Source organism: Ranitomeya imitator, chromosome 4, assembly GCF_032444005.1.
Source record: "Ranitomeya imitator isolate aRanImi1 chromosome 4, aRanImi1.pri, whole genome shotgun sequence".
In the NCBI taxonomy this organism is placed as follows: Eukaryota; Metazoa; Chordata; class Amphibia; order Anura; family Dendrobatidae; genus Ranitomeya; species Ranitomeya imitator.
Window position 1 is genome coordinate 16,028,166 of NC_091285.1, and position 25,855 is coordinate 16,054,020.

At 40.8% G+C, this 25,855-nt stretch overlaps 1 protein-coding gene across 1 annotated transcript in view; it reads right to left on the bottom strand.

Moving 5' to 3' along the window:
- Nucleotides 1-25,855, bottom strand: part of LARGE1 (LARGE xylosyl- and glucuronyltransferase 1) — a 434,916-nt gene that overhangs the window by 240,955 nt on the left and 168,106 nt on the right. The window contains exon 3 of the mRNA XM_069763144.1: nt 4,121-4,416. Coding sequence (XP_069619245.1) covers nt 4,121-4,416 — 296 coding nt within the window. The remainder of the gene's footprint in view (nt 1-4,120; nt 4,417-25,855) is intronic.

Genomic DNA, 25,855 nt, shown 5'->3' on the forward strand with positions numbered 1-25,855 from the left:
GCAATCATATGATCGGGAGGGTTTAATATTTGCAGAAAACTGAATGCCAGATTTGTAGAAATTAGAAATGAGTAAATTGAATTGTAATTATATGAATTTCGTAAGAATTTACCGGAATCTAATTTTTTGAGGATTTCATTTTGAGTTCCGGTAATGGGAGGGTGAGGGGATATGTTATAATTACTACTTTTTGTCCCTCTTCATATATCTATCGCTGCCACTGGTCATCCAATCGTCTCCTTTGTATTCTAACTTCTTCTATATCTGGGCCTCTGGCACTACTGTTCTTTTCCAGGCCCCATGCCGTGATGTGCATTGTGACACACGTGGTCAAGTGGGGTATGAGTGGGGTATGAGTGTCAAACCCCAAATAACTGTGTGGGGCTTAGAAAAGAAGAGAAAAACGAAGACAGAAGAGAGCGGATGTGAAAAGAGCAGATCAGGGGACCATAGAGGCACAGGTTGGAAGACCTGAGAGGAACAGATTGGAGAACCAGAAAGTAACATGGCAGATGACCAGAGAAGAGAAGATCAAAGTACAAGAGGGGAGCAGATCAGTGGACCAGAGTGGAAGACCTGAGAGGAGCAGATCGGAGGACCAGAAAGTAACATGGCAGAGGACCAGAGAAGAGAAGATCAAAGTACAAGAGGCGACCAGATCAGAGGACCAGAGTGGAAGACCTGAGAGGAGCAGATCAGAGGATCAGAGAAGAGCAGATTGGAAGACATGAGAGGAACAGATCGGAGGACCAGAGAAAAGCAGATTGGAGGAGCAGATCAAAGGCTCGGAGAAAAGCAGATTGAAGGACCTCAGTGGAGCAGATTGGAGGACCAAAGAAGAGCGATTGGAAGACATGAGCTTAGCAGATTGGAGGACCAGAAGAGAGCAGATCGGAAGACCTGAGTTGAGCAGATCAAAAGACTAGTGAGGAGAAGGGTGGAGAACCTGAAAGAAGCATATTAGAGGACCGGAGAGGAACAGATCAGTGGACTGGAGATGAACAGATCAGAGAGCTGTAGAGGAGCAGATCAGAAAACCAAAGAACAGCACATTGGAGGTCCAGAGAAGAGCAGATCGGTGGACCAGAAAAGAGCAGATCGGAGGACCAGAGAAGAGAAGATCAGAGGACAAAGAGGAGCAGATCAAAGGACCAGAGAAAAGCAGATCAGAGGACCTGAGAGGAGTAGATCAGAGAACTGTGGAGAAGCAGATTGGAGGACCAAAAAAGAGCATATCAGAGGACAAGAGAAAAACAGAAAGACCAGAGAGGAGCCGAATCGAAGACAAAAGAGGAGCAGATTGGAGGACTTGAGGGAAGCAGATCAGAGGAACAAAGATCAGCAGGTTGAAGGACACCAGCAGCAGGATAAGAGCTAATCTACTGAATTTGAATCTCAAAATATTTGATCATCTCTATTGGAAATTCATAGCCCAACTAGAATCAAACCTTGAATGAAAATGGATAGTTTACAGGAAAAAACTCAGATGACCAATGAAGGTAAAGAAGCTGTCCAATGGAGAAACATTTTTGACAAAGAGCTTAAACTGGTTTAATAAAAACATACATACATAAGAGAAACCCTTAGTTATCTCCCATCACATTGTGGTCCATTCTCGATCTCTACATCCTGGTCCAGTCTCCATACACAGGAAGTGCCTATGTTGCCAATCCCTGGGCCCGGAGTGTCAATGCTGCAGTCAATGATTGGCTGAGTGAACATTTCCTGTGTTGAGTTAGGACCAGGAAGCAAAAACTAGTAGGAAACAGGTAAGGGTCAGAACAGATGGTTCATAGTATCAGATAGAATCCTGTCTCGTATTTTTGTTTTTTTAAACCACTCTTTGGTCAACCTCTTTAATGGGTCCAAGCTGAACGTCCATAACACTAGTGTACATGCCACTGTGTTGACTCTTCAGTGAGAACCTCAGCGATGGGCCTGGGTGTGGACACCTCACTGCCAGCTTACCTCTTCAACTGAATGACCACACATGGGGTTTAGAACATGAGCACCTCCACTGTCTCCTCAGGTTGACAGGTGGAAGACTAAGGGTTTTTGAAAGGTCTCACTAATTTTGATGTCAGGTGGCCACATGTGCAAAGAAAAAACAGTTTTACTCTAATTTGGGTCAACTAACTCCAAACCTTCAAACCAAGATGGGCTTAGTAAAGACCAAGATATATTTATAGGTCCACTACAAGGTGCCCATCATTGAGGACCTTCTTCAAGACTTCCTCGCCAATGTGCTAATTTCTCTGGTGGTTTGAGAGGTTTGTTAGTCAGGAGTGCAGCAATAAAAAGGTCAAGCTGTAGAAGCCAATCTAAGGGGTCCCTAAGAACTCTCTATCACACAGGAAGACACTAGCAGTGGGAAGCCTGCATTGGGGTTCAGGAGCCTGCATTGGAAGCCCTGTTATCTTTGCGGCCTTGGCCACAGAGTCCCAGTGCACTGGAATGATCTGCCAGCGTCGTCCCCAATGGTGGAGGAAATCCTTGCCATCACTGTAATGCAACATGAGTTACACCTGATAATGAGAAGAGCACAGCTTTTTCTTCAGTAGTGAAGTCCTTTGTAGGAAAATAATTGCATAATAATAAGCTCCGAGGAGGAAGAAAACATCTTTTGTTCGTTAATGCGCTCTAAAATACCTTTAATGGAAGGCTTTAGTGCTGCACATTGGCACGGCTCGAGAGCTCAAGGTAAAGTGCTATTAAAGGGACACTGTCACCTGGATTTGGAGGGAACAATCTTCAGCCATGGAGGCGGAGTTTTCGGGTGTTTGATTCACCCTTTCCTTACCCGCTGGCTGCATGCTGGCTGCAATAATGGATTGAAGTTCATTTTCTGTCCTCCGTAGTACACGCCTGCGCAAGGTGCAATCTTGCCTTGCGCAGGCGTGTACTATGGAGGACAGAGAATGAACTTCAATTCAATATTGCAGCCAGCATGCAGCCAGCGGGTAAGGAAAGGGTGAATCAAAAACCCCAAAACCCCGCCTCTATGGCTGAAGATTGTTCCCTCCAAATCCAGGTGACAGTGTCCCTTTAATGGGCACCCATGTATTTACGACTGCCCACCTCGCCTCACCTGGTGATTGTCTTTACTCATCGAAGACCACAAAGTAGACCACCGTTTCATAATTAGCCGGACAGGAATTAAGAGCATTATTAACCCTTTAGGGACAAACTCTTTTTTTTTGTCTTGTGATTTATTTTTTTCTTTTTGATTTTCCATTGTCAAATTCCTAACTTATTTTATATTTTTTTTATAAAAATATTATTTTTCAAACATATAATAGATTTTTTTTGTGCGACAAATTGCAATTTATTAATACCATCATGTTAAATTACATATAACTAAGGGAAGGGAAAACTGTAGTTCTGGAATTTTTATATTTTTTTTAGTTAATAGTATTCACCATGCAAAAAATTGTTAAGTTTATTCTTATGGCGATACCAAATATATATATATATATATATATATATATATATATATATATATATATATATATACATATATATATATATATATATATACATATATATATATATACATATATATATATATATATATACATATATATATATATATATATATATATATATATATATATATATAAATTTGTTTTACGACTTTTGCACAATATTTTATTTAGTTTTATTGAATTTATACTTTCTATTTATGACCACTTATTCTAAGACGGAAATCATTTTTTGGTTGTTTCCGATTTTTTTTGCAACATTTCATTATACTATTTTAGGCACTTATTTTTTTAGCACTTTTTACACTATATAGTTATAAAATTCAATTTTAAATTTGGTATAGCTTGATTATATATATATATATATATATATATATATATATATATAGCTATTTTTATTCTTTTTTGCACTTCAAAACATTTTTTATTATGTATAATATGCCCTGGGAAAGTTTTCAATATATTGTCTTTACTTTAGTTTTATCTTTCTTGCCTTCTCTACAGCTTTCAGTTGGAGAGTCATAGATTGCTTATTGATTGTATCGGCACTGCTCACCTCTCTATGCGAAAGTGAGCGATGTTGGACAACCCCTTCAATGGTACCCCATCATTATACACAAACATTCAACTTTTCATACCTCACACTTTTCGACAACTGGCTGCTGGCCACACTCGGAACTGTTACCAGCCACAATGCCAGCCCGCAGACTCTCACTGTCTCCTGTGCCCTCTTCCATAGAGTAAGTTTTCGACCGATTTCCGTGCCGATGTAATGAACTCCGACCCTGCACCAGGCTGAGTTGCTTTCTGAGAACCCGGTTCTCTTCCTCCACTTCTCGCACACGCACTTCCAGGCTCTCCCGCTGGCTGGAAGCTGCATAACGCGGACTGTGAGGCTGGGTATCCAGCGGGGACAAGGAGACAGACTTCCCATCTGTAAAAAATAAATAAATAAGGGAAAGTTTTAAAGAAAAATATCCATCTACAGGCTCTTCGTACAAGGAAAGAGATTTATGTTCTAGGTGTAGCAGACTGTTGTGTATAATAATGGCAATATATGATCTAACTTAGCAACAGCTGGAGTTAAGAGTTTTTTCCCATCTAATCTAATGATGGTGAAACATTGCATGTAGAAAAAGGCATGAAAAAAACACAACTATAAATTTTACATGTGGTACTGCATTGGGGTTTGCATAAATGCAACTGTATTGTAAACCCCATTGCGGTACTCCATATAGAAATCATGAATCTGGTTTTGTCACATAATACTAAACTGCTGGCATATAGCAAATGGTTTTCTGTTTTTTTGTCCATTATGACCTACAAAGATGACATACAATAAATAAGGGAAAGTGCTCATTTCAAGTACATAGTGTAATAATGGCTAGAAACACTTGGAGGAAGCTGAAAATAAAGAGATAAGATATCTTACAAAATAGCAAAATGAAAAAAAAAAAGGTTAAAAATATCAAAAAAAATTAAAAGAACCTGACTAATCTGGTTACAAATAATCTAAGTAGCAGTACTCAATGCCAGGCAGCATAAGATGTTAGGAGCTACAAACAAAGACAAAAATGGTGATCCCAATGTTACATTACCCCTCTTTAAATCTTTTGTAAGACCATATCTTGAACTTGACATTCAGTATGTTTTGTAAAAATGATATTCTAGGAGAGAATTCTATTACACGTGACGGTAGATCAATTATGTATAATTAATTAAGAAAGATTAGATTTGGCAAACGTGTCTTTTTTCAAACCAACTAATGTCTGGTTTAAATCATTTAATACAACACCGTTCATTAAATCTGCTATACTCTTAACTCTTTTTAGCCTTGGTATCAATAGGTAACAGATCCCGAAGCCTAGGTTATTTTTGCCAAACCACGACAGCTCTCAGAGGAGGAAAAACTTTCCTGTCTTTGTTAGAAAAGCTTTTTATAGGCCAGTAGTAAAGAAGGGAGTGTAAGCCAGTACCATTATAAATCAGTAGCTAGACACAGGCAGCCAAGTATTAAGTGAAGAAAACACATTCATAATTTTTTTATGTGGTACTACAATGGGGTTTACAATACAGTTGCTTTTATGAAAACCCCATTACAGAACCACATGTAAAATTTGCAGTTGTGTTTTTTCATGGCCTTTTCTGCAAACTGTTGCTTCATTATTAAAATAGATGTGGGAAAACATACAGAAATCATCTATGAACAAAAAATGATGGACAACACAACATACCATTAGCCTTTATTGGTACTGGTAACAATGGATACCAGGTACCGAAGCCAATGTTATTTGTCCTAAACTATGACAGCACTCAGAGGATGCATAGCTTCATTTGGAAAGTATTATTTTGTCTACTAGTGAGGGAGTGAGTGTAAACCATTACTGTGATTTAAAAAAAAGTATTAAAATCCCTTCCAAGTAGTGATGAGCTAACATACTCGGATAACTTGTTATCAGAGCATGCTTGGGTGCTATCCGAGTATCTTGGACGAGCTCGAATAATATGTTTAAATCCTCGCGGCTGCTAGACAGCCACAATGCATGCAGGGTTTGATTAACAAACAGCCAATCCCCGAAAGTGTTGTGGCAGCAAAACAGCCGCAAAACATGCAACCACAGGGACTTGAACATATTATTTGAGCATGACCAAGATACTCAAATAACACCCGAGCATGCTTGGATAATACGTTATCCGAGCATGTTCCTTCATCACTACTTCCAAGATATATGCAGTTCACTCTCTAATAGGTGGAAAAACCTCATTCATAATTTTTATATGTTGCACCACAGTGGGGTTTCCAATATAGTTGCATTTATGTTAACCCCATTGCGGTACCACACGTACAATATGTCGATGGTTCTCTTATGTGCCCTTTGTGCATGCCAAGTTATTTCATTATTAAAATAAAGGAAGAAAAATGCACAAAAAACTTTTTCCTTTTTAAACATTATCAGAAATCTCCCTTTTGTTGTAAAACCAGGAAACTATTCAGTTTCATTACAGCACCTCCCCAGGCCAAAGAACGCATTACACACATCCTATTGAAATCAGCAGATGGGCTAAAAAATCTAAGTGTTATGTCCTACAGGTTGAAAAATTATGAATAAGTTCCAGTGTTATGGTATCCACCATGATGTTGATAAATATGCATGCCATAACCGAAAATACAACTTTCACTGCAATCTATGCAGACATAACTTCAAAGTCGAACATTACTTCCATGTTTTATGGCTGCATTTTCTCATTTCTTGATATGCGCCTAAGAATAGAGGCACCAGGAAAAAATATTCTCCAAGATACATTAGATTAAGGCCGTAAAAACTCACTATCTACATCCATATACTGGCACCTAACTTTTTAAGGATGATTCATGCTTCACGATATGTATATAACACTGTGATCGCCAGCGAACAGACTTTTTTATGCGTCAATTATTCAAAGTCAACTCCTTCAATACAGAAAATAGAAAAAAAAGGAAATGAATGTCTTAGAAGTGGTAAATCCTCTTCCTAGTGTCGTCTATATCTCTATAAGTTGGAGGAACACGTCTCCTTCAAGCCTCTTTTAGACCTCGGTGGAATATCTCCGCTACTGAAGCCAGGTCCATTAATTAAAGCCACTAGTGGATTGGTAATTAAGGCTGTGGATGTGAAAAGACTCTGCTCTTTTAATTTGGCTGTTTGCTGCTTAATTGATCTGTTAATTAAGAGCATGGGCCATAGTTGCTCGTTTATCGCCTGTATGTGCGTAAATGTCTAATTTCAGATGATGGTTAAAATTCTTTCCGTGCCAGGAGAGGCATTGAGGGGATGTTTACTGAGCAAGTGTCCACCTCGCCGTGACCTCCTGATTGATCCGTTAGCTAATTACAGAGCGGGTAGCGTTACTTGCAAATGTAGTAAAGACACAGTTGATTAATCTTATACTTTAGTAATCTCATCCACATCATATATTTTTGCATTTGATCTATAGAAAAACTTTCCAACGTAAATACGATACATGGTTGACACCAGAACCATAGTGCCAAACTCTGTTTGGCCCCAAAACATGATCCCCTATCAATCAGCTACAAAGAATATTTTAGCTCTAGAGGTTTAGAAATATGACTTCTTGTGTAATACTTCATCTTGCCTGTGGGAGTGCTGTAGGAAAACTTAGCACTTGCTGACAGCTTCTACAAATGATACAGCTGTTGATACCATTTACCATTACCGACCTAATCTGTTAGGGAATTCTGAGTTGACAGATGTGTATTATTTCATTTCTCCTTTGGGGGCACTGTATCAAAATTGATCACTTAATGCTAGATTCCCATACAGGTTACAATTCTTCCCATCCTGATGTTAAGAGTGATGATAATGATCCATCGGCACTCTTCAGATTTTTCTGCCACAAATCTCGAATCCACAGCTGGACACCATGAACCTGGTTTTCTGATGGAAACCGCATACAAAATAAAACTGTGGCTCTTAGATTGCAGTGGGATTGTATGAGGAGGGACATTAAAGGTGTTAAAAAGAGGGAGTAATATGGCAGAACATAGAGTGCGGAGTTGATTGCATGTAGTCTCACGAGGATCTGCTCAAGGGGGCGTCAAGAAAGTAGGCCTGAGTATAGCCCCGTGTTGTCTTGGTGGGCCCTAGATGGGACTTTAGAGACCGGAAGCCTCAGTGGGAGACCTCAGTCAAAAATCTGGAGATCACAAGTTCTACAAAACTAAGCCTGAGTGTTGCCACCAAGAAATACGCCAATAAATTGGTTGATTGAGACACCGGAAGCCATTGATGAGTCAATGTGAACTGAGGAAGCAGTAAGATTGATTGCTATGAGGTCTAGTGAAAGGCCTACTCATTCAACAAGGACTTGAACTAAGACTATGTGAGCTACTCTGCCCTAGGACAATACATCTGTTTCTTAGAGTATTGTACTACATGCATGATGCACACGAGCCATAGATCGTAGGGTAACCAATCAAGTATTTGTGAAGGGTCCATGAGGAGTCCAGAGTGAATTGCCTACAAAGAACCCCGAGCAAACGCCATGAGTAGTGCATAGGTATAGTCGGGCGTGACATACAGTGTCTTTGAGAACCTTTAAGACACACCAGGTTGGGCAAACACCAAAGCCACTTTGGTGCAAGCTAACTTGGAAGGACCTCAGGCCTATAGTGAAGGCCACCAACCTTGGTTAAAGACCACATTTAGGAGTCAATGTTCATGGCGATCTCATATAGTCTATATTCCTTACTTTGTCCACATACAGATGACGACAGCCCTTGCCATAATGTTGAGTTCCATTAGTATTTGCATCGTCAGCGTACACAAAGAAGGTATTGACTTTTTCTTAAGTGCCTCTCTATCCCGAAAGCACAGACATGATCGGCTCTATACAGATTTCCATACAATTGGAGACATCTGAATTGTAATCCAAGGCCTACCATGAACAGTACACATATGATTTACATGTCAGAGTTGGCATCTCACAAATGGGCTAGAAGTGATTGTCATCTTGAGATATGAAACAACGTCATTGAATTATGTGCTGGGCTTGAAAGGACATTGCATCCAATATGCAGGGAGGCTTTATCTCTAAAATTACCGCTAATGTGATGCCTTATCCAGTAAAGATATAAACAGCCACCAATAATTCAAAGCCTGTTCTGAAAGATATCTGGAGATCCCAGGAGAATGCGGATCAGCGAGTGTAAATGTGGAGTGATCTTGGAGATTATTGTGTTTTTGAACTGTGATAGGAATGAGAAAAATTGCAGGTGGCTTTTAGAGGTCAAGGGAACATTAAAGTCCTTGGTATATCGACGACTAAACTGGAGTTAAAGAGTCAATTCCCACATATAAAGTTTAATCAATGTCGAGGTTTGCTATTATCTGAAGTTAGCATCTCGAACTTAAAGGGTCTTCTACTTGAGGGTCCTTCTACCAGCTTATATGCCTGGAATATGGTTTCAGAGAATGCCTCCTCAATGGAAAATAAGCCCAAGTAGAATATGATTTTATATGTGGAAAAGAGGAAGCCGTTGTTGTAAAATGGTGGTAAAATTTGTGGTAAAATTTGCTCCAATTATGGAGTTGGTTTTTCACGCAGAACCAAAGGGTTTCATGCTTGTTTCTCTTTTTGATGACCCTTGGGCAAACACCTCGCCCTCCCGTCAACAATTCAGGGTGAGTTTGCATTTGTTAATAATATACCAAGCCAAACGGCGCTCATCTATGTGGCTTCTATACATGGGTCGATGCAAAATGTATGAGGATCGAGTGTTTACAATGGGAGATATGCTGACAACAACGATGATTTTAGGGCAAACACTGATCCAAACGGCAAGTCAAAGGGCATTTTACTTATTTGTTGCGTGACATGTTCACACGAGCCAATGACTGGAAACGAACATCCATAAGATCACTTGTTCCTGATTGATTAATGATCCATGGGGCCTTAATTTTAGGGGAGTGCTCCAAAGATATTTGCAGAACAACAAAAGGACTGGACTTAATAGTGTTGGGTCTTGTCTCTACAAGAGCCCCATTGTCTCCCTATATGGTATCTATGCTGTTGATTGGAAACAGACATCCATAAGAGCACTTATTCCTGACTGATTAATGATCACAGGGGCCTTAATTTTAGGGTGTGCTCCAAAGGTATTTGCTGAACAACAAAGGGACTGGACCAATTTGTGTTGGGTCCTGTCTCCACAAGAGCTCCATTGTCTCACTATATGGGATCCATGCTGTTGTCGTATTCTCTCGTCCAGGAATGGACAGAGAGAAGAGGGCCTCTGTGCAAGAACAATATACAGTATGGACCCTTTGCAGTCCAATATCTCATTCTAATGCACAATTCCACCTGCTTTGGAGGCAGAAGTGGCCTCCTTATCTTTTGGGCTGCACAGGTGGCACCAATGGTGCGTCCGCCCCTGCTTTTGTCTCATATCAATGCAAAAAAATTATCAGAATTTTCATGCAAGAGAGGATGACCCATACTGATTATTATCGTAATGCCGAAAAGAATTTTCAATGCCTTGACTTACTTTACTTTGATTTCAGTGAACTTTTTATTTTGGAGGAAACCATTTCACAACTGATAAGATTCCAAAATAGTCTAAAAAACTTTGACTTAAAAAGCAAATTCTGAGCATTTCCGAACCCAAGAAATAAAATAAAAAAAAAGTTGTCTTTCATATATTACGAATGATCTTATAAAGAAAAATACTGCTCAGAAGTTCTTATTTTTTACACTTTCTAAAACCTTGGCTCGAAGGCACCAAAAATGGACAATATAAGTGTCATACCGAGAAGAAAAACGGCCCTTCTGATTGAAGTTCTATAACTAATATAGAAGATAAACTTTAGGCTGAAAGACGTGGAAATGGAGAAATTTTTCTTAACAACTACCAAAAAAAAAGTACAGGATGAAGGATGCTTCACTTTGCGGAATTTATGTTGTACTGTACGGAAAACCAATTAATTCAAAAAGTTACCCCACGAATCAATCTTCTTTTTTAATTCGCAGTGTTTCAAGCATAAAAATTCTTTTTTTTTAGTATTTTTTTTCCCATTTCCCTTAGTACTGCTGCCGATTTGTGCTGTTGTAGTAGTGGGATCTAGACAGGATCGTAAGAGTGATAGCTTCTTACAAATATTAAAACCTGCTGCCACCCGAGTCCCATCACCAAATGTATGGTCTACTTGTACCTAGACGGTGAGGTCTGAGATGCAGTGTGTCCATTATTGAGTTAATACTAGAGATGAGCAAATTGATTTGCAGGACCCTGGTCTAGCGAATAGGTCAATATTCAATGGCTGCTGGAAGGGAGTCCTATGAACCACATCCTACCGGCGGGCATCTCCGACTCTTCTTTTGATTACACGGCCTGGTACAACGTCATCGTTGCATCGTGATGCACACAAGACATCTCTCCAGGACAGCTTATCAAAAGAGGAACAGGGGATCCCCTCAGGTATGTGGCTGGATGCTTTCCAGTTGACCTGGCCACTGGTCCAGCTTATCTCTAGTTAGTACATCATGGGTCAGAATGGAGTAAGCACTGATGTATGTCCGTGCCCCTGGGAATGTACAGAAAGCATAAAAGGCCGTTTCCTGTTATTTGAGATCAAACATATTAAAATAGATAGCTTGACATATGGACGTTGTAGTTGCCCAGCAGGAAGTGTCTGTGTCTTAGCTAGCTAGAAGTAGGGGTGAGCAGCACTAATTACACATTGTTAAATGACCAAAGGAGCAAAGGAGAAATCTGTAGCCTGTACTGCTGTTGGTGTAGTCTATCCCAAGAACAGGGGTAAAGAGGCTCATTCCTATGATTAGACATCTGAAGGGCAAAGATGTGAGTCAAGAGAAGAGACCGTGTGAGGATTGCCACACCGGAGACGTCAGAGTGCTGATGCCCGAGTGTGAACTGGAAGACTGCTGCACAAAAGACAGCCTGAGACCGGCGTTACTATGTGAGAGACACACTGACAATCAAAAGGATAATAATGTTCTGACCTTCCGACTTTCAGGTTCTGTATCTCACCATCCACCACTGCTAAGAACATCATTTTATAGACTATCATCTTGGATATCTCATACATAAATGTGATGGGTGACTATTTAGCATATGATTAGTTATGCAGATTCTCGTCAGGTCGCTGCATTGTTACTGTTTTGATCCTAAAAATCTAAATTTTAATTTTTATTATTTTATAAATCCACCTTTGGCTTTCAGCATGGCCTAAATCCTTCTGGGTAGATCTCAAGAAGATTCAAGCACGTCTCCACCAAAATCTGATCCCAAGTCTCTTCTACACATTCCCAGAGTTGGTGCACACTGGTTGCCTCACTTGGGTCTGTATAATGCTTTTTCTTCTCCTCTACCCATAAGTGTTGGATTGGGTTGAGGTCTGGGGACTGTGGGAGACAATCCAGCACCTCTACTTCATTGTTACTGAACCATTTATTTGCCAATCTCGCCGTATGCTTCGGGTCGTTGTCCTGCTGGAACACTATGTCATCCTTTTCATCTCCATAGTACTCAAGTGTACAAAGTAACTCATCTTGTAGGACACTCACATACAGCTCAGCATTGTGACCACCATCGATCCTGGTCAAGTATCCAACGCCTTTGGCCATGATACAACCCCATATCATCAGGCTTCATCCACCGAACTTGACAGTTCCTTCAATTTCTCGATCAATTAGCCCCTTTCTCCTTTGTTTCTTCCAGACCCATTTGCCCCTATCAGAATCTAGACTATTGACTTTTGTCTCATCGCTCCAAATCTCCCGTTTCCAATTTTCTACTGTCCACTTTTCGTACTTTTATGCAAGCCCCAGCCAACGATTCTTATGACAATATTGAAATTGAGGATTCTCCACCATTTTTCGGGCCACCACTCCAGACTTGTGTAACATGTGAAACCCGGGCTCGAATCGATGTCTGTGATCTCATGATTACGAAGCATACGAGCCTCCTCAATTGCTGTAGTTTGTCGTGCCAGAACTGACAGACCTTGGGATGAGGCGTCTTGTTGACTTTGATATTTTGCCTCTACGTCCACCTCTTGGATTCTGAATGGATTTATGGACTTCATTTCGGGTTCTTACAGCTGTCATGGCACTCAGATCATCCAATTTCGCAATTTTGTTGACCGAGAGACGGCTATCGATGAGCTGGATGATGTTGTTTCTCTTTTCTTGGGAAACCTTCTTCATGGATGCTCCTTGATCTGAACCAGTGACCTTTCACTTGTGAATCATCATTATAACACACTGAGCTATTAGGGAATGAGAGAACAGGTTGTATTTTGTAGTATTCAGGAAGAAAAAGATTTTTCCACCACCAGGAGAAAGACTGTAACAATGCAGTGACATGACGAGAATCTGCATAACTAATCATATGCAAATTAGTTGCAAGTCACATTTATGTATGAGATAGTCAAGGTGATTGTCTATAAAATGATGGTAGTCTCACGATCGAAGCTGAAGTGGATGGTGAGAAATGGAGTCAAAGAGTCAGAAGGTCAGAACATTGTTATCCTTTTGCTAATCAGTGTATGTCATAACATTGTGTTTTTATTCTTAACATTGTTATTTTCTTGCCATCGGATCATCCGCACGGCTCACTTCAGCCTCATTTTTACTTCTCAACAGCACGCAATGTTCTCTTCCTCCATGGTCACTCTGCATTTAGACTTCTGACTTGAGTAGGATCGCTGCACACCTGAGGAGTTGATCGTGAAGCGAGACGTCAGAGGCCTACACAGGCCAAAAGTCTCAGTGCAGAATGAAATTGGCCGAAGAGGACAACAAGTACCATGGAGAAGTAAAAAAAGAGTCAGGATGGAGTTCCATGAAGGTCTGGATAACGAGGCGGGACAGTTGAGTGACGAGGTGCTATTTTATAAAAACAATGTCATCTCTTGCCCTCTAAAAATCATCAGAAAAACAGCAGATCGCCGATTGACTCAACTCCAATAGATGCTGTGGACTGCAGAGCTGTTGTGGAGTGTGGAGATGTTGTGGAATAAGGAGACTTTGTGGAGTGCGCAAACATTGTGGAGTGTGGAGACATTGTGGAGTGCAGAGACATTGTGGAGTGCGGAGACGTGGAGTGCGAAGACGTTGTGGAGAGTGTGGAGATGTAGTTGCTGAGATGGTGTGGAGAGTGCGGAGACGTTGTGGAGTGCGGAGACGTTGTGGAGAGCACAGAGATGTTGTGGAGAGTGCGGAGACATTGTGGACTGCAGAGATGTTGTGGAGAGTGCGGAGACGTTTTAGAATATGGAGACATTGTGGAGTACGAAGACGTTGTGGAGTGCGGCGTCGTTGTGGAGTGCGGAGCTCTTGTGGAGCGTGGAGACGTTGTAGAGTGAGGAGATGTTGTGGAGTGCGTAGACGTTGTGGAGAGTGCGGAGACGTTGTGGAGATATGGAGAGTGCGGAGACGTTGTGGTGAGTGCAGAGATGTTGTGGAGTACGGAGTCGTGGAGTGTGGAGACGTTGTGGAGTGCAGAGATGTTGTGGAGTGTGGATATGTGGAGTGTGAAGACGTTGTAGTGGGTGCGGAGACGTAATGGAGTGCGGAGACGTTGTGGAGTGCGGAGACGTTGTGGAGAGTGCGGAGATCTTGTGGAGCACATAGACGTTATGGAGTACGGATGTTGCTACTGAAGGAAGTGTGTCACCAGAATGCTGAAACTGAGTGAAAAATATTTAGAATTGAGAGTCCTCAGTGTTTGATACCTTTTAATGGCTAACAGAAAAGATAGTAAAAAATTGCAAGCTTTCGAGACTACTCAGGTCCCTTCTATCCACTGGCTAACATGGTATCAATATATACAGTATATCTTTCCTATATGAAACTGAGTGAGGCAGAGTAAAGGAGGTACCTAAAAGGAGACAAAGCTGCAAAAATCGATCACAGCCCATGGTGGGAGGGGATCGGGGAATGACCTAACATACAGACCTACAGCGTCTATCCATCACTAGTGTCAGTATGAAGACAATTCATCCTCGGCAGCACGTGCCAAGTACAAGCTGCTGAGCTGCACATTTACATGAACGTCAGAACCGCTCTGCTTCACAGTAAATTACAGCTGATGGCGTCAATGACTTTCCGTGAATTACTCCTCTACTTGCGCTGGATTCCTTTTCTTCCTCTCTTTAGTAATCGATACCAGTAACGTATTACCATCATCATCATCGGCGCCGGCTGTGGTGGAGAAAGTCTGGCTGCGCGCAGGCACAATGCTACACTCTAATCGTGACAGTAGTATGGCAGCGCCCGTAGGATCGTGCTGGTAGTATGGCAGCGCCCCTAGGATCGTGCTGGTAGTATGGTCGCGCCACTAGGATCGTATTGGTAGTATGGTCGCGCCACTAGGATCGTATTGCTAGTATGGCAGCGCCCGTAGGACCGTGCTGGTAGTATGGCAGCGCTTGTAGGATCATGCTGGTAGTATGGCAGCGCTTGTAGGATCATATTGGTAGCATGGCAGCGCCCGTAGGACCGTGCTGGTAGTATGGCGGCGCCCGTAGGATCGTGCAGGTAGTATGGCGGCGCCTGTAGGACCGTGCTGGTAGTATAGCAGCGCCCGTAGGATCGTGCTGGTAGTATGGCAGCGCTCCTAGGATTGTGCTGGTAGTATGGCAGCGCCCCTAGGATCGTGCTGGTAGTATGGTCGCGCCACTAGGATCGTATTGGTAGTATGGCAGCGCCCGTAGGACCGTGCTGGTAGTATGGCAGCGCTTGTAGGATCATGCTGGTAGTATGGCAGCGCCACTAGGATCGTATTGGTAGTATGGCAGCGCCCGTAGGACCGTGCTGGTAGTATGGTGGCGCCCGTAGGACCGTGCTGGTAGTATGGCGGCGCCCGTAGGATCGTGCAGGTAGTATAGCAGCGCCCGTAGGATTGTGCTGGTAGTATGGCAGCGCCCGTAGGATCGTGCTGGTAGTATGGCAGCGCTCGTAGGATCGTGCTGGTAGTATGGCAGCGCTCGTAGGATCATGCTGGTAGTATGGCAGCGCTTGTAGGATCGTGCTGGTAGTATTGCAGCGCCCGTAGGATCGTGCAGGTAGTATGGCGGCTCCCGTAGGATCGTGCTGGTAGTATTGCAGCGCCCGTAGGATCGTGCTGGTAGTATGGCAGCGCCCGTAGGATTGTGCTGGTAGTATGGCGGCTCCCGTAGGATCGTGCTGGTAGTATGGCAGCGCTCGTAGGATCGTGCTGGTAGTATTGCGGCTCCCGTAGGATCGTGCTGGTAGTATGGCGGCTCCCGTAGGATTGTGCTGGTAGTATGGCGGCTCCCGTAGGATCGTGCTGGTAGTATGGCAGCGCCCGTAGGATCGTACCCACGTCTTTCTGCCCAAGTCTCACTTAACATTCGCTCTTGGTTCTGACGCATTTTATCTCCGACCTGCGAGAAAAGCTTTAATCAATCAAAGCAAATATCATTTAAAGACATTCGTCTCCCGGCCGCGTATCGACGAGGAAAATCTGTTTGTCGATGAGCGTCTATCCCGGATACCAGCGCGCCAATATGTACATTAATCTGAAGAGCGTCTATGAGCACCAGCGAAAATCCCACAGAACTTTCTATCAGGGACACAAAATACTAGAAGATCTAACGGGGCTGATAACAGAAAGTAATAGCTGTAAAACAAGTCTAATTGCCATGTTATGAATAACCAGAGTGCAGCTCTGGAGTATAATACAGGAGGTAACTCAGGATCAGTAATGTAATGTACTGTATGTACACAGTGACTGCACCAGCAGAATAGTGAGTGCAGCTCTGGGGTATAATACAGGAGGTAACTCAGGATCAGTAATGTAATGTATGTACACAGTGACTGCACCAGCAGAATAGTGAGTGCAGCTCTGGAGTATAATACAGGAGGTAACTCAGGCTCAGTAATGTAATGTATATACACAGTGACTGCACCAGCAGAATAGTGAGTGCAGCTCTGGAGTATAATACAGGAGGTAACTCAGGACCAGTAATGTAATGTATGTACACAGTGACTGCACCAGCAGAATAGTGAGTGCAGCTCTGGAGTATAATACAGGAGGTAACTCAGGACCAGTAATGTAATGTATGTACACAGTGACTGCACCAGCAGAATAGTGAGTGCAGCTCTGGAGTATAATACAGGAGGTAACTCAGGCTCAGTAATGTAATGTATGTACACAGTGACTGCACCAGCAGAATAGTGAGTGCAGCTCTGGAGTATAATACAGGAGGTAACTCTGGACCAGTAATGTAATGTATGTACACAGTGACTGCACCAGCAGAATACTGAGTGCAGCTCTGGGGTATAATACAGGATGTAACTCAGGATCAGTAATGTAATGTATGTACACAGTGACTGCACCAGCAGAATAGTGAGTGCAGCTCTGGAGTATAATACAGGAGGTAACTCAGGACCAGTAATGTAATGTATGTACACAGTGACTGCACCAGCAGAATAGTGAGTGCAGCTCTGGAGTATAATACAGGATAAGTGAGATTTTATATATATATACATTGTACACAGAGAACTGAGGATGATTTTTATGCACACTTTGATTTTGTCTATAGATGGTAGATGTAACTATTTTCACACCCTTTAACCATTCACAGGAGGAGAGAAGAGAATCTTTGTGTTCGTGCGATCTTTACCACTGACTCATTCCGCCACCATTCTCACTGTTCCGTCCAGTCCGTTTAATATGTTAGCGCCTACTGAACAAAATGGCAGGCAGCAAAGCCAACGTGATAAGTGATATAGAAAGTGCCGTTAACGAGGAGCCATTAAGCCTCACGCCTCTCTCTCCTCACTACACACCAGAGACTTCTCCCAGGTGAGGGCCAGGAGTCTCTACCAGCAGCGGCTTCCAAAAATATCTTCAGATCTCTCCCCGTTACTTCCATTAATTCACCAACTCCTTGAAAAAAGTGTCTGTTTGACGGAGCACTTATCCAGGGAGACTTGTTAAGAACTCTAGGAGGGATCACAATACTGCTTACCAGTCTCATGTCTGCTGCAGAACCTCTTTCTAATTTCTGAGAAAGGTCAGGAATCAGCCCAGAACTATACGGGGGAGACCTGGTCAATGACCTGAAGAGAGCTGGGACAAGAGTCTAACACATTACCATTAGTAACACATTAGATCGTCATGGACTAAATAAAATCCTGCAGGGCACACAAGGTCCTCCTGCTCACACCAGCACATATTCAGGCCAGTTTGAACTTCACCAATGACCATCTGGATGATCAAGAGGAGGCACGGGAGAAGGTCATGTGGTCGGATGATACTAAAAAGTTCTATTTTAGTCTCCACTCGCCGTGTTTGGAGGAAGAAGAAGGATGAGTACAACTTCAAGAACACCATCCCAGCCATGAAGCATGGTGGGGGAAACATCATACTTTGTAGGTGCTTTTCTGCAAAGGGACAAGACACAGTATTGAAAGGAGGACTGATGGGGTCATGTATCGCAATATTTTAGCCAACAACCTCCTTCTCTCAGTAAGAGCAGTGAAAATGGGCCATGGCTGGGTCTTCCAGCATGACAATGACCAGAAACACACAGCCAGGACAACTAAGGAGTGGCTCCGTAAGAAGCATTTCAAGGTCCAAGAGTGGCCTAGCTGATCTTTAGACCTGAACTCAATAGAAAATATTTGGAGGGAGCTGAAACTCATTGTTGCCCAGTGAGAGCCCCGAAACCTGAAAGATCTGGAGAAGATCTGTATGGAGGAGGGGGCCAATATCCCTTCTGCTGTGTGTGCGAACCTGGTCAGGAACTACAGGAAACGTCTGACCTCTGTAACAGCAAACAAAGGTTTCTGGACAAAATATTTTCTGGACAAAATATTAAGCTCTCTCTCTCATAAGTGAAGTGTACCTACAATAACAATTACAGAGCTCTTCATTCTTTGTAGGTGGGAAAACTTGCAAAAATAGCAGTGGATCAAATACTTATTTTCCCCACTGTACATTATGGACTACACTACAAACCTCTCCATTTGTATGAGGAGAGCGCTCGCTCATCTCCACCTCCTGTCCACCACTTTATATTCAGCAGGGGGGTGCATCCACAAGCTATCTATTTATAATGAAAAAGCTGCTACATGCCACTTTCCCTTGAAGGAAGAAGCCCAGCAGCGATGCCTGGGGTGTAATGTTAAGATAAAAAGTCCACTGCTGAGCAGAAGGTATCCAAAATACATCCGACAGAATGCTCAATAAACATCCGGAAAAAAGGTAAGACGATTGGGGAAATTGACAAGCTCTGGTCTGGTCATTCTCACACTGATACATCATGGTCACTATAGGTCATTCTCACACTGATACATCATGGTCACTGTAGGTCATTCTCACACTGATACATTATGGATACTATAGGTCATTCTCACACTGATACATCATGGACACTATAGGTCATTCTCACACTGATACATCATGGTTACTATAGGTCATTCTCACACTGATACATCATGGATACTATAGGTCATTCTCACACTGATACATCATGGACACTATAGGTCATTCTCACACTGATACATCATGGTTACTATAGGTCATTCTCACACTGATACATCATGGATACTATAGGTCATTCTCACACTGATACATCATGATCACTATAGGTCATTCTCACACTGATACATCATGGTTACTATAGGTCATTCTCACACTGATACATCATGGATACTATAGGTCATTCTCACACTGATACATCATGGACACTATAGGTCATTCTCACACTGATACATCATGGTTACTATAGGTCATTCTCACACTGATACATCATGGATACTATAGGTCATTCTCACACTGATACATCATGGATACTATATGTCATTCTCACACTGATACATCATGGACACTATAGGTCATTCTCACACTGATACATCATGGTTACTATAGGTCATTCTCACACTGATACATCATGGTCACTATAGGTCGTTCTCACACTGATACATCATGGATACTATAGGTCATTCTCACACTGATACATCATGGTCACTATAGGTCATTCTCACACTGATACATCATGGTTACTATAGGTCATTCTCACACTGATATATCATGGACACTATAGGTCATTCTCACACTGATACATCATGGATACTATAGGTCGTTCTCACACTGATACATCATGGATACTATAGGTCATTCTCACACTGATACATCATGGTCACTATAGGTCATTCTCACACTGATACATCATGGTTACTGTAGGTCGTTCTCACACTGATACATCATGGTCACTATAGGTCATTCTCACACTGATACATCATGGTCACTATAGGTCATTCTCACACTGATATATCATGGTCACTATAGGTCGTTCTCACACTGATACATCATGGTTACTATAGGTCATTCTCACACTGATATATCATGGACACTATAGGTCATTCTCACACTGATACATCATGGATACTATAGGTCGTTCTCACACTGATACATCATGGATACTATAGGTCATTCTCACACTGATACATCATGGTCACTATAGGTCATTCTCACACTGATACATCATGGTTACTGTAGGTCGTTCTCACACTGATACATCATGGTCACTATAGGTCATTCTCACACTGATACATCATGGTCACTATAGGTCATTCTCACACTGATATATCATGGTCACTATAGGTCGTTCTCACACTGATACATCATGGTTACTATAGGTCATTTTCACACATGTTACATCATGGTTACTATAGGTCATTCTCACACTTACATTCTCACAATTTTCATATCATGGATACAATTATTTATTTCAAGATCATTATTGGTCTTTCTCACACTTGCTATAGAGTGGTTACTATAGGTTGCTCTCACACTTTTCTCTAAATTTGAGAAAAAGTGAGAATGACCGTAGGTGTCACAGTCTTTCTCAGATCACTTAGTCAGTTCAATATGTTGTGATAATGACCCCAGTCATCCTCATGCAGCTCAGCTAATAAGAATGTGTGAAACCCCAAAATTTGGATTGACTGGGATTATCATATTGCTCAGACAATGAAAACATCGATGTGCAGCATTTCCTACAAATCTCAGCCTGAGAATATCCCTCACTATTCTGTCACTGTTCATAAGGCAAACCTGTTTCCTGGAGTGATCCATGATTCTCCCATGGTATCGGTTTGACTCTTCTATTGGACATATGTCAAGGCTTTATGGTGACAGAGAGGGGACAGAAATACCACAGCGCTTAATTTCACGCACTCCTGCACTGATTAGAAGCACTTCTCCCACTTATTAAACAGTGTAGATTTCTGTTCGAGTTTCTGAAGTTTTCCTGCTTGGATGATCGCAGCTGTTCAGTGTTGACCACTCTCCTCTCCTATATATACTCCTCTCTGGCAATCTGGACTGCCAGCGTTAGTATTGTACAGCCTGGTAAGGATTGGAGGTGTCAGCTGTTGTTAGAGGTGTTTGGAGTGTTTGTCTGTGATTGCTGCTTGGTGTTTCAGCTGTGTACAAATCCTCATCCACTCCTATTTGGTTTTCCTTCCTTTTCTCCCTGATAGTCCTCTCTGTTATCTGTGAGTGCGTATTTTGTATGATAGGTATTTTCATTTATCCCTGTACGTCCTCCCTTGTTAGTCTGATTTGTGAATATACAAACACACTATCACTCCCCACTTCCAAGAGGACAGATAAGAGCTGATTAAGGAGCTCTGCAAGGTACGTGGCTCTGACGTCTTCACCATTAGAAGTAATCCATTATCCGGGGAGTAGGGGTTGCTAGGGCACCCCCAGCGCTAGGGACAGGGAAGGAGTCCCTGGACCCAGGTATTCAGACAACAGAGTTGTGACAATAGATGAATTAAAGTTCAGAACTACAGGTAAGGGTTTGCCTCATCCGATTAGTACTGCTGCAGTGATTATAGAGGAGAACAATGCTGCTTCTAAGGTGCTGCTGGGGACTGAGCGCACACACCTGATTGGGGTACACCTTGTTTATACTGTGGGATGTTTCCAAGGAACATCTTAAAAAGCTACACAAACATCGCCTTTAATTGGAATAGAGGTATGCTGCCACCAAGGATTTCTGCTGGTCCACAGATTTGACCCTTCATTTCTCTCTCTGGTTGGGATTTCTTATTATTATCTGTTTCTTGCCAAAGTAATGAAAACTCTGTACATTTCCACGGATGATTAGCTGCAGCTGCGCTTCAAGAGAAATTTCAGTCCATAATTAAGTTAAACTTTTAATGCCTTTGATTTGCATTTGGCAAAATGCACATTTCTTGTGCGAGGAACAATGCAGAAGAGATAGAGGCAGTGATTGTCCCAAGCCCATCATCCATGCCGCCAGCACCTCATCTACATAATATTATTATACAGAAGAGGCAAGTCAATTATTCACAAAAATAATAGTGTAATTAATAAAAGGCTTGATAAGTAAATCAGGAGAAATTGTAATTCTGTGCACAAGGAAAGTATAAGGGATATTTTTGTAAAGTATGAAAGTAGTTTTATTCTTGTACATGGGGGGCAGTATTATAGTAGTTATATTCTTATACATAGAAGCAGTATTATAGTAGTTATATTCTTATACATAGGAGCAGTATTATAGTAGTTATATTCTTGTACATAGGGGAAGTATTATAGTAGTTATATTCTTGTACACAGGAGCAGTATTATAGTAGTTATATTCTTGTACATAGGAGCAGTATTATAGTAGTTATATTCTTGTACATAGGGGAAGTATTATAGTAGTTATATTCTTGTACATAGGAGCAGTATTATAGTAGTTATATTCTTGTACATAGGGGAAGTATTATAGTAGTTATATTCTTGTACATAGGAGCAGTATTATAGTAGTTATATTCTTGTACATAGGGGCAGTATTATAGTAGTTATATTCTTGTACATAGGGGCAGTATTATAGTAGTTTTATTCTTGTACATAGGGGCAGTATTATAGTAGTTTTATTCTTGTACATAGGGGAAGTATTATAGTAGTTTTATTCTTGTACATAGGGGCAGTATTATAGTAGTTATATTCTTGTACATAGGGGGCAGTACTATAGTAGTTATATTCTTGTACATAGGAGCAGTATTATAGTAGTTATATTCTTGTATATAGGGGTAGTATTATAGTAGTTATATTCTTGTACATAGGGGCAGTATTATAGTAGTTATATTCTTGTACATAGGAGCAGTATTATAGTAGTTATATTCTTGTATATAGGGGCAGTATTATAGTAGTTATATTCTTGTACATAGGGGCAGTATTATAGTAGTTATATTCTTGTACATAAGGGCAGTATTATAGCAGTTATATTCTTGTACATAGGGGGCAGTACTATAGTAGTTATATTCTTTGACATAGGAGCAGTATTATAGTAGTTATATTCTTGTATATAGGGGTAGTATTATAGTAGTTATATTCTTGTACATAGGGGCAGTATTATAGTAGTTATATTCTTGTACATAGGGGCAGTATTATAGTAGTTATATTCTTGTACATAGGGGCAGTATTATAGTAGTTATATTCTTGTACATAGGGGCAGTATTATAGTAGTTATATTCTTGTACATAGGGACAGTATTATAGTAGTTATATTCTTGTACATAGGGACAGTATTATAGTAGTTATATTCTTGTACATAGGGGGCAGTATTATAGTAGTTATATTCTTGTACATAGGAGCAGTATTATAGTAGTTATATCCTTGGACATAGGGGCAGTATTATAGTAGTTATATTCTTGTACATAGGAGCAGTATTATAGTAGTTATATTCTTGTACATGGGGGCAGTATTATAGTAGTTATATTCTTGTACATAGCAGCAGTATTATAGTAGTTATATTCTTGTACATAGGGGCAGTATTATAGTAGTTATATTCTTGTACATAGGAGCAGTATTATAGTAGTTATATTCTTGTACATAGGAGCAGTATTATAGTAGTTATATTCTTGTACATAGGGGCAGTATTATAGTAGTTATATTCCTGTACATAGGGGTAGTATTATAGTAGTTATATTCTTGTACATAGGGGCAGTATTATAGTAGTTATATTCTTGTACATAGGAGCAGTATTATAGTAGTTATATTCTTGTACATAGGGGAAGTATTATAGTAGTTATATCCTTGTACATAGGAGCAGTATTATAGTAGTTATATTCTTGTACATAGGAGCAGTATTATAGTAGTTATATTCTTGTACATAGGGGCAGTATTATAGTAGTTATATTCTTGTACATAGGAGCAGTATTATAGTAGTTATATTCTTGTACATAGGGGCAGTATTATAGTAGTTATATTCTTGTACATAGGAGCAGTATTATAGTAGTTATATTCTTGTACATAGGAGCAGTATTATAGTAGTTATATTCTTGTACATAGGGGCAGTATTATAGTAGTTATATTCCTGTACATAGGGGTAGTATTATAGTAGTTATATTCTTGTACATAGGGGCAGTATTATAGTAGTTATATTCTTGTACATAGGAGCAGTATTATAGTAGTTATATTCTTGTACATAGGGGAAGTATTATAGTAGTTATATCCTTGTACATAGGAGCAGTATTATAGTAGTTATATTCTTGTACATAGGGGCAGTATTATAGTGGTTATATTCTTGTACATAGGGGCAGTATTATAGTAGTTATATTCTTGTACATAGGAGCAGTATTATAGTAGTTATATTCTTGTACATAGGGGCATTATTATAGTAGTTATATTCTTGTACATAGGAGCAGTATTATAGTAGTTATATTCTTGGATATAGGGGCAGTATTATAGTAGTTATATTCTTGTACATAGGAGCAGTATTATAGTAGTTATATTCTTGGATATAGGGGCAGTATTATAGTAGTTAGCAGAGAAAGTTATATCTTTGTTGTCTTACAAAAGCCAATATTTTTGATAGAAAACGTAATCTCTCTTACCATATCCCTGATGACGGTTTCCTGTTGATGTAAATATGCTCTGTGACTGACATGACCCTTTAATCTCGGATAATTCGGTGTAGATTTTTTGTCATCGCTGTATTAATAATATATGTGGCAATATACGTTTTAAAGCCTGACATGTGAAATGACTGTTTGCGGTGGGTTATAATTACAAGTTCCCGCACTACTGCGCACTTCGGAGCTTTTTCTGCATTCAGCGTTCTATAGTTTCCAGGACAACCTGGGATGAATCACTGGTGGGGGGATGGGATATATACAATTGGGGTGCATTATTTTATTGGTGTTGTATAGTAATACTTTCCAGCTATTGAAATAATATGTACGACAATCTACAGTAACAAAAGGAAAAAAAAAGCATTTTTTTGTTTCTCCAGATATGAAGGACATTTCTGTGAATGGCGTAATATACATTAATAATCCATTGGCCTTGACAACTGTGGAGCTGAGATAAAAGTGTGAACTGCTGAGTTTAATTTCGTACGAACAAATGGCATTGTTTGCATTTGGTTAATCGCTACAGTTTTCTAACGCTCTCAGCAACTTTTTGACATAATTGCAGATCATCGATCATCACTGATCTGTCTTCTATAACCTAACCCTGTGATCTTGGCCAACTCAACTTTTCCCCTGAAACGTTCATATTTATGATCGGGTCTGTTAGAGAAACTTAGCTTCCATCTTGACTCACAGAGAAGACTGTTGTGCTTGTCCCCTGCCCCTATGTTGTCCATTTTTCATCGAGAGAGGAACTGACACAACTCCTGATGTCCGTTTATTCACACTCCTCTTAAATTAACAATTTCGAATTTGTGTTTTTAAGGATTTTTTATTCATTTATTCCTTTTGGAATTGAGCGTGCAGTACTGGCTGTGTTACCCAGTTGGTATCTGACAATAATGCCTTGATAAAAGGCTTCTCCGAGACCTGTGTCTCAACTGA